A 9,363-nucleotide genomic window follows, 5' to 3' on the forward strand; every position below is an offset into this window, starting at 1 on the left:
TCACTTGCGTTCATACAAAAGACGGCACTCGATAAATATTTCTGCATATGGTATGAGATGTGATTGACATTGCACACCTGACTCTTAATTGGCTGGGATTTGACCAATCAGAAGCTAGCAGGAGGGATCAATTAAGCACCACCTGGGGCAAAGCGCCGAGGCTGCAAAGATTCTCCCGGGTCACGTTTGTTTTCTACTGGGGTCCAGATGGCTCACCTGTGGCTCCTGATGGCCCTGAGCTGGGGTATTCTGGTCTCGGGGTGGGAGCAGGATAATGAAAGCTCACTTTCTGAAGAACTGAAACCTGAGACTGGGACATGGGAAGACGACGACGGTAGCGGCAGTGAATACAACGAAGGTGCTTTTGCTGATTTTGAGGAAGTGGAAACATTAAAGCCCGATCCCGGGAAAGGGGATGGGGCAACGCCCGCTGCAACCCAGGAGGAAACAATCGAACCCTCTTTGAGGAGATGGACGAGCACCACTGAGCCAAGTCACAGCGGTTTCCGAGTAACGTGCGACGACGAAGCCTTTCGGATCATTCTCCCGGCCAGTCAGTTCCGCAACGTGAACGTTTTGAGTAGGTTCTTGTTTCATAAGAGTGGTCATCAGTCAACGAGAGTGGAAAGTGATTTCAAATCTCACAAGGCCCGTGTGCAAAAAGAACACAGCTTTTGGCTTGACTGTCGTGACTGATCCAACACTTTGACAAATCATGCACATGTGTCGTCAAAGGCAAATGCTTTGAAATGGCTGTCCACTGTGGTGGATTTTTCACACCGTGCGTACAAGAACAGCTTTTCAATAGCTGGCTGCCATAGTGAGCTTCTCTCACCGCGTTCAACTACTACTGGAATCAGTTCAAATAAATCCCTGCCTTTCTCTAGGCGCTGAGCACCCGCAACCTGCCGGTTACGCTGGATGCGGTCTCAACGTGAGCCGCTTGGAGAACACCTTAATTGTTCCTTTCACGGGATGCCACGTCGAGAACGTGAGTTGTGAGCTGTCATTTTCCTACACACAATGGGACTGAAATGCCAAATGCCTTCCAGACAGACAGCTACAGCCTGCAACTGTTATACGAGGACGAGCTCGGTGAGACCCGAGTCACCATGGTGACGTGCCACCCGGGTCGGGAGTCCACACCGGGGCCAATTCCTCGCTCTGGCATCCCACCCGGTACCCCTGCGTCACGGTGCCGCACGCTGCCACCACCGCACACGCCGCCAAGGGCACAACGTGAGTGCTTGATGACGCATGACGTCGTGCAGAATGAGTTCCTTCTGAGGGGGAGTCTTCTCTGCAAGGGGGTCCCTAGACCCAAAAGGTTTGAACACCTCTGGTTTAATATTTGACTTCAGAATGTGCCGTGGCCCCTGAGGAGCGCCTGCCCTGTGGCCATTCTGGAATTTTGCCCTTTAATTGTGAGGCCATGGGGTGCTGTTTGAATCCCACTAGGGATAAATGCTTCTATCCGCTGGATGGTAAGGGTTTTTCTTTTTTTTTGGGCGGGGCGGTAGCATACTTATACACGTTCTTGTGCTCTTTCATGCTCTCATGATGTCCTTTTCAGGCTTTTATGTATCACACTAAGCCCTCACATGGGGGGGGGGGGGGGTCACACACACTGTTCACATTCTCTGTGCCATTAACTTCAAATTTTCCCCAGAGTGCACGGTAGACCTCCATTTTGTATTCATCATCCGCTCCACATACGCGTCCCTGCCTGTGGACCCCACCCAGCTGGTCATTCCCAGAACTGACTGCAAACCCGTTGTGGTGAATGCCGACTTTGCCATCTTTAAGTTCAAAGTCACCGAATGTGGAACACGCACTTATGTAAGTTGTCACTCATAGTCACATGGGGCAAACCAGGCTTGTACATTGCTTTGTCCTGCCTCAAAACTTCAAAATTAACTTTCAGGACATTGGCATGACGAGGTTCTACCTGGCTGAAGTCCAGACTCTTGTCCGAGCTCTCAAACTCAAGTACGGCATCATCACAAGAACGGATCCATTAAGGTTGTCAATATTAGACAATTTAGATTTTCTTTCTTTTCACCAGTGGTCCTGAAACATTTTTGACATTTAACCCCCCTTTTTAATTTTTTTTTTAATTATTTTTTTAGATACATCACTTATTGCAAATAAATTGTTTGAGCTTACCTTCAATTTTAGGTTCTTGGTGGAGTGTCGCTACAGTTTGGCTGCTCACGACCAGCAGCCGTTCGCCAGCGCCGGCTACATGGTGAAGATCCCAAGTCGCAGCCTGCCAACAGCCATCCCCTCTGATGGTTTGTACGGCGTTCAGCTGAGGATCGCCACAGGTGTGAATTAGGGGCTTAGATTCACATGACAATACTGTGATGTCATTGTGCGGCGATTTATCACAATGTGTTTAATTCCAAAACAGATGAGACCTTTTCATCTTTCTGGCCTTCGTTCCCTACATTGCGATACATCCTGGGCAAACCTGTGTATCTGGAATTGAGACTATTGTCACCCAAACCCGATGCGACCATTTTGGTCAAGTACTGTCTGGCATTCCCTCGCTCGGCAAAGAACGCCCTGGTGCTCGTTTACGAAGGGTAAGCCAGGACCTCAAGCCACCTACTTATATTTTTGCCATTTTATCTTACAAAGTGGCTTACTTTATGTTGTCTTATGAGGGATGCCATGTTTTCTGAATGTAGATGTGCCAATCCTCATGACCCAAATGTGGCTATCCTGCAAATTAGCAATTTGCCCCAAAATCGCCATCAGAGGCATTTTGAGGTAAAGGCGTTCCAGTTTATGGATGTTAAGACTAAGGGATACCTCAATGAACAAGTGAGTATCGACTCAAAAGGTCAAACGGCTATCCTTGAGAAACTTCATACCTTACTTTGCCCCCCCCGCAGATCAACTTCATGTGCTCTTCGGAGGTTTGCAGGTCGGACGAGAAGACTTGCGAAGAGCGCTGCTTTGATGGAAAAGTGAGATTTTAAATGTTGCATGTTAGTGTTGTAGTATCTCAATGTTTCATTTCTTTGCAGGTGCCATAAGGACTCATAGCATGCGTACACAAACCAAAAACATTTTATTGTACATTAAACAGACTGCCCAATGTATCCTGTTGTTGTGCATTTGTTTTCTCGCACATCATGCAACAAGACAAGGTCACCAGTCATTTGTGAATGTAAACTCGATTAGAAGGCTTCCAAACAGACGTGGATCTTATGAAAAACTGAAGTAGTTCATTTGAAAAAAAGTGGAACTTGTACAGATTCTGTTAACATTTTGTCATGCATACGCGAAGCCCGCATGGGTGTGCGTGTGTGGGTAAAAATGGTGTTGCACAAGTTTGCAAAAATCAAATAAAATGTGCCGGGGGAAAGGTTTAACCGTTGATGACGTCACCCAATTTGATCCTACACACGTTGCAGTTAAATATTTTTAATTTTATGACTAAATCAAGTTTGACTACAGAATACGTGTTTGCTTCTGCAGTAATCTCAATTTAAAAGATCGCATAAAGATCCACAATCCTTTGCGGTACAACCGCGGAAGCAATATGCGGTTTTGCTGTTAAATATGCAATAATTTCAACAAAGCAATTAAATATTACGCCCGTGTTGTGACACCTTCGCCCATTTTCTCCTTCTCTATTTTAATCTGTCCGACAAAAACATTTTACCATCAAATCGGTGATTTTGTTTTTTAAGACTACGAAGCCGGTCGTTAGCACACCGGAAGTTATTTGTCACGTGGAGAAAATCACGTGAATAGATCACCGGCACACGTCTGAAACAGTAAGTTGGAAATTATTGCGTGAAATAATTGCTGAACTTAATTTCACAAGTGTGCCACTGTAATTGCAAAGTGCTGACCATTTTTTTATTTTAGGGTGCACCGAAGATCGCACAGTTGTGACTCGACAGCTAGTTTTCGCACCACTGCTTTTTAAACGAATTCGGTCCGTGAGAATTCAACGCTTCCCAATTCAGTCATTGCGCAGGTCAAACTAATTATGAACGAAGCTTAAAATGCTGCTAGTGTCGTTAAATGTGAATCAGGAGACGGTTTTACAATGAAGCAAGTTATGTATAAATAAAGATTGATGTATTGCAGAATGCACACCCAAGGCAATTTCGTCATGCGTCCCAGCGGCAGAAAAACAAAGATGGAATGAAAATCAAGATAGTACCCACCAATTCGGTCTGTCCAGGACCATTAGAATAATTGATACTGGTGCGGCTTGATGCAACTGAAATGACAAGAAGACGAAATAATTTATTTCTTTAACCAAGCACCAGTATTCTCGTCGCGGTTGAATGAGTTGACAAATACTTTTCCCGAAATCAACCGAATATTGAAATCTCTGCATTTGCAAGTTTGTGACGTGGTACACATTTCGTCCAAGTGGCGTTGCCGTAGAGCTGTAGTTCTAGTTCCGTCTTCCTTCGGGTAACCACACACTGTACTGTCAGCAAGTAGGTGGAGTTAGTCCCCTGCACCGTCTCATAAGGCAGCGGGGGGCTGGAGGTTGTCTCACACGGTTCTCCCTCTGTCGTCTCCTCTCAGCTCCAGACAAAATGGCACATCTCTCTGATCTTTTCAAGTACATAGATGAACATCAGGAGCTTTATGTGGAGGTAAGATGAGGCAATCTAGCTACTTATGCTCTGGGAAGAAGCAGTTTCTCGAGGTTTCTGAATTGCATAGTGGGCTGCAGGCCTCGCCTTTAACTTTGTCACTGTCGAATTGCTCTTGATCAGCGTCTGGCGGAATGGGTGGCCGTCCAGAGTGTGTCCGCCTGGCCGGAGAAGCGCGGCGAGATCAAGAAGATGATGCAAATGGCTGCCAAGGATATTGAGCGGCTGGGAGGCACGGTGGAGATGGTGGACATCGGCCAGCAGACGGTGAGCCGAGCATGGAAGCGCTTCGATCACATCGCATTTGTTTATGTGGAATTGCTCATCGACGACAGATTCACTCTCAACTTGTTTGCCGTCTAAAGAAGTGTAACACTTTGTTTTGTTTTGGCAGCATCCAAGCGGGGAGGAGATCCCGCTGCCCCCAATCATTCTGGGACGTCTGGGCTCAGACCCGGGCAAGAAGACGGTGTGCATCTACGGCCACCTCGACGTCCAGCCCGCCAACATCGACGACGGCTGGGACACGGAGCCGTTCACTTTGGTGGAGAAAGACGGTGAGGATGCAGAGACACTTTGTTTCTGAATGACTCGTTTTCGTTTTGTATCTTTTGAGTGCACAGGAGAGGTTTCGATTATTCCTGCTCCATGCAACGCATGGCGTGTGCAGTTCTTATCTGCTGATCCTGTCACTGTTGACGCTCATTTCCAAAGTCCTTTCCCCGAGTCATCACGTCTTATCTCACTACTAGCCAAGTCGAAGTAGGTGTCATTATCTCGCATTCTAGTTGCTATCATTCACGCGTGGACGTTATCCTCCAAACTCACATTTTGTGGTGCTCAGTCAGCTGAGAAAGAACTTTGATACTCTCCTCTTTCATCTATAACTGCTTCAAACAACAAAGTGTATGCAGAAATATATTGCACATCGAGCATATTTGACAATAAAAGCTGACATGACTTGACAGAAAGTCATGCCTCCACTTCCTCTTCCCTTCACTTCCATCCTGCCTCTTCAGCTTTTAACTTGCATAACTCGTTTTCTTCTGTGTAAAAACAAAAATTAAAAATCTCATAGCTTCAACACAAGAACATTAGAGTGTAACGTTTTTTAAATCCATTAAGACCAGGCACATTATTTAATTTTAACCATCAAACTATGAAATGAACGAATCACATTTCAACTATTTGGATAATTATGGATTATTATCTAGCTGCCTCACCCATTTAAAATCAAAACACTATTCTTGTTTCTTTTTTTTTGCAGGAAAGCTGTATGGAAGAGGCTCCACTGACGACAAGGGTCCCGTGCTGGCTTGGTTGAACTGCATCGAAGCCTATCAGAAGATCCAGAAGGTAAAACTCTCAGCAAGAAGAGTCATGTGCCATCCGCTTGATTGCTCCGTGACCATTTCAGGAGATTGAGCGTCCAAAGGTCGCCATGCAAAATGGCTTCTCCCCCTGCAGCCACTTAATAATTAAACCCACTCGCATCTCCTCGTCGAATGCTTTTGCCACTTGTCTTTCTTGTCATCCAAACCTCATCGTGAGATGCCGCTTCCTTGGCAGGACCTTCCCATCAACATCAAGTTCTGCTTCGAGGGCATGGAGGAGTCGGGCTCGGAGGGCCTGGACGAACTGGTCTTCTCGCGCAAGGACAGCTTCTTCAAAGATGTGGACTACGTTTGCATCTCGGACAACTACTGGCTGGGGAAGACCAAGCCCTGCATCACCTACGGCTTGAGAGGAATCTGCTACTTCTTCATCGAGGTGGACAGGTTGACTTTTTTGGGGGGGGGGTGACACCCAGCACGTAACGATGTTGACGCTACTTTTAAAAGGTGGACGGCTGTGAGAAGGACCTGCACTCTGGCGTATTTGGCGGCTCCGTCCACGAGGCCATGACGGACCTCATTACACTTATGGGCAAGTGAAGCGGACGTTTTGTTTTTGTAGCTCACCGTTTGCATCCTGTCGCTCAAATTGTAGCCTCGCCTTCGTCAATGCGGAGGGACTTATGAAAAGAACAACTTTGTAAAGTCGGTTCGAATGACAGTGAGTCCAAGTGTGCATCTGACACAACTTTTAACGCCTTTGGTTCACCGACAGGCTCCCTGGTGGACAGGAGAGGGAGAATCTTGATTCCTGGCATATACGAAGACGTGGCTCCTTTGACAGATGACGAGACGCAACTTTACGAGAAGATCGAGTTTGACTTGGAGGAGTACTGCAAAGACGTCGGCGTTGGGAAGCTACTGCACAGCACCAAGGCAAGCCGAGGCCGCTGCGAAAAGTGAAACGAGTCCACAGCGCAGAGGTTGAACCGTTTTCCTTTTCGTCTTGCAGGAGCAAATCCTAATGCACCGCTGGAGGTACCCGTCACTTTCTCTGCACGGCATCGAGGGGGCTTTTGCCGACGCCGGCGCCAAGACGGTTATCCCTCGCAAAGTCAACGGCAAATTCTCCATCCGCCTGGTGCCCGACATGGACCCAAAAGTTGTGGAGAAGAAGGTCAGGTCAAATGACTGAATTCAATTCAAATCCGGTACACCAAATTAAAATCCAACGCAGCTGTGATAGGCTCAAGCATTCCGGCGACTCTTGTCATGATAAGCGGTTCAGAGAATGGATGATGGACAACAAAATACACTACTTAAATAAAAACTAAATTTTTGAAACGAGCCAAGTACAATGTAGTCAAATTAAACATAAAAGAATTGAAAATACAATCAAATCTAGGACAATACATTGAAGCAATACTAATAACGTGAAAAAGTTACCCCTCCAAATTTCATATCACACAGTACAATTAAGTTTAAATGGTGAGGTATAATAAATTACGAGAGAAAAAAATACAATGACATCACATAGTCATCATGTGACTTTGTGGTTTGCCACACAAGCGTCTGTCTCTGCAAATGGAAAATAAAACCTGCAAATGCATGCACTTTGAGAAAGTAGATGTCCCACTGTTTTGGGGGGTGACAAAGAAAAAAAACTGCATACATAGTGAAATTATTTTAACTTAGTCACATTCAAACAGCTGACCCACTCGTTATGATCATCATGCGTTCCAAATAACCAGCTGACTCATCATGGTGATCGGGCATTCCAAATCACCAGGAGCTAAACATCACACAAGTCAACAATTCTGAGTTTAATGTGGAGTTATTCATATGTCGTTATTTTGGTTTTCAGGTGACCGACTATCTGCAACAGAAGTTTGCAGAGCTCGAGAGCCCCAACAAGCTGAAGGTCTCCATGGGCCACGGGGCCAAAGCCTGGGTGTCCGACTTCAACCATCCGCACTACATGGCCGGTCGCAAAGCTATGAAGACGGGTACCACTGCCTTGTCAATTTGTACACCGGCAAAGCGTAAACCGATTGAATTTAACCGCCTGGCTTCTTATGTGACAGTTTTTGGTGTGGAACCGGACCTGACACGCGAGGGCGGCAGTATCCCCGTCACCCTGACCTTCCAGGAGGCGACGGGACGCAACGTCATGCTGCTTCCCGTCGGCTCCTCTGACGACGGAGCACACTCACAGAACGAGAAACTCAACAGGTGGTGTGTCTTATTCTCAGCCTTTTTTCCCCCAAGCATCATGATTCATGTTCCTCACTTTACCTTTATTTTTTTAGATCTAACTATATACAAGGGATCAAGATGCTGAGCGCGTACTTCCACGAGGTGTCACAACTGCAATAGACCCCGTTGCCACTTCCTCATGGACTCCTGCTGACTCTTTTTTTTTTCCTGCCCCACAATAATAAAACCTTTTGCCTTGTCACTGTAGTTCCGGCTCATGTATTTTCTCACAAGGGTTTCTGTGGAATTGTAAAGGATTCCTGAAGGACCGAGCCCTTCTGCAAATCGTGAAAAAACTGTTAACGATGCACCCCTAAAATGTATAGAATTGCCCAAATTATTCATATGAATTCGGACTGACAAATTATGACCCCAAAACAGTATAAAGCTTCCAATTCATCTTTCAGTACCCTTAAAAATAAATATCTTTTAGTGCTTTGTTGCCATCATTTTAGAGTCTTACAGAAACCACTACAATCGCAAAGCGGAATTTCTTCACTTCTACGGATTCACATGTGTAAATCGTGACATACGAACTAGCAACGGAGAGACAAGCTACATGGAGCACGTCAATTATGGACACAAATGTCACGAAATGAACAAACTCAACGTACTGTTTACTCACCCTCTGCTCCTCCGAAAGTGAAACGATGTCTTCCGACACTCCTCACGCTGCCATTCCTCCCACAATTCATAGCTCCACATCTCCACGTACGTTACAAAGTCAGAATTCTGACTTTAAAATCTGAATTCTGAAACTAAAGTCGCGAACAACAAAAACCTCATTTGGCTAGCAGTCAAAAATCACTTCCGTGTTTTATTCAATTCTCCCGCGCCGGAAAATGGCAACTCGGGTTGCCAGATTTAGATATTTATCCCGCTTTTCTGAAAATATACACACTAATTAAAATTTATAGTTTGGCGGAGTCTGAAACTTGTAATTTTTGAATTAATGTGAAATTTGGATATAAATTGTGTGCGGATAAAAAAAAAAGTTAAGACGTTGTGAAGCGCTGTAAAAATTTGTGTTGGCGATGAACGCGGAAATCATCATGAGGCGGATATCCGGGCTCCAAATAAACCACACGTCATTATTTAAAAAGAAAGTCACTCTTTCACTTGGAAGTGTACGGAAGAGG

At 45.6% G+C, this 9,363-nt stretch overlaps 2 protein-coding genes and 1 long non-coding RNA gene across 3 annotated transcripts; 2 read left to right on the forward strand and 1 right to left on the reverse strand.

Moving 5' to 3' along the window:
* The first annotated feature begins 207 nt into the window (after positions 1-207).
* LOC147190696 (zona pellucida sperm-binding protein 4-like) lies at positions 208-2,987 on the forward strand. Its single transcript, XM_086136660.1, has 10 exons — positions 208-580; positions 888-991; positions 1,053-1,239; positions 1,362-1,484; positions 1,670-1,839; positions 1,925-2,022; positions 2,179-2,327; positions 2,414-2,588; positions 2,694-2,829; positions 2,901-2,987. The coding sequence occupies exons 1-10, from the start codon at positions 208-210 to the stop codon at positions 2,985-2,987; spliced, it is 1,602 nt and encodes a 533-aa protein (XP_085992786.1).
* On the reverse strand, positions 232-4,247 carry LOC147190697 (uncharacterized). Its single transcript, XR_015103708.1, has 4 exons — positions 4,191-4,247; positions 2,880-2,959; positions 2,167-2,311; positions 232-310 (listed from the first exon to the last, which is right to left on the reverse strand). It is a non-coding gene; the product is annotated as an uncharacterized LOC147190697 (long non-coding RNA).
* Positions 3,729-8,431, forward strand: cndp2 (carnosine dipeptidase 2). The gene is made up of 12 exons (XM_086136661.1): positions 3,729-3,791; positions 4,564-4,634; positions 4,758-4,901; positions 5,029-5,191; positions 5,902-5,990; positions 6,204-6,404; positions 6,476-6,560; positions 6,744-6,904; positions 6,981-7,145; positions 7,833-7,974; positions 8,053-8,200; positions 8,278-8,431. The coding sequence occupies exons 2-12, from the start codon at positions 4,575-4,577 to the stop codon at positions 8,342-8,344; spliced, it is 1,425 nt and encodes a 474-aa protein (XP_085992787.1). The 5' UTR covers positions 3,729-3,791; positions 4,564-4,574; the 3' UTR covers positions 8,345-8,431.
* The last annotated feature ends 932 nt before the right edge of the window (positions 8,432-9,363 follow it).

The sequence above is a fragment of the Hippocampus guttulatus genome, chromosome 18, assembly GCF_054856545.1.
Source record: "Hippocampus guttulatus isolate MCC_2025c chromosome 18, RoL_Hgut_1.0, whole genome shotgun sequence".
Classification (NCBI taxonomy): Eukaryota; Metazoa; Chordata; class Actinopteri; order Syngnathiformes; family Syngnathidae; genus Hippocampus; species Hippocampus guttulatus.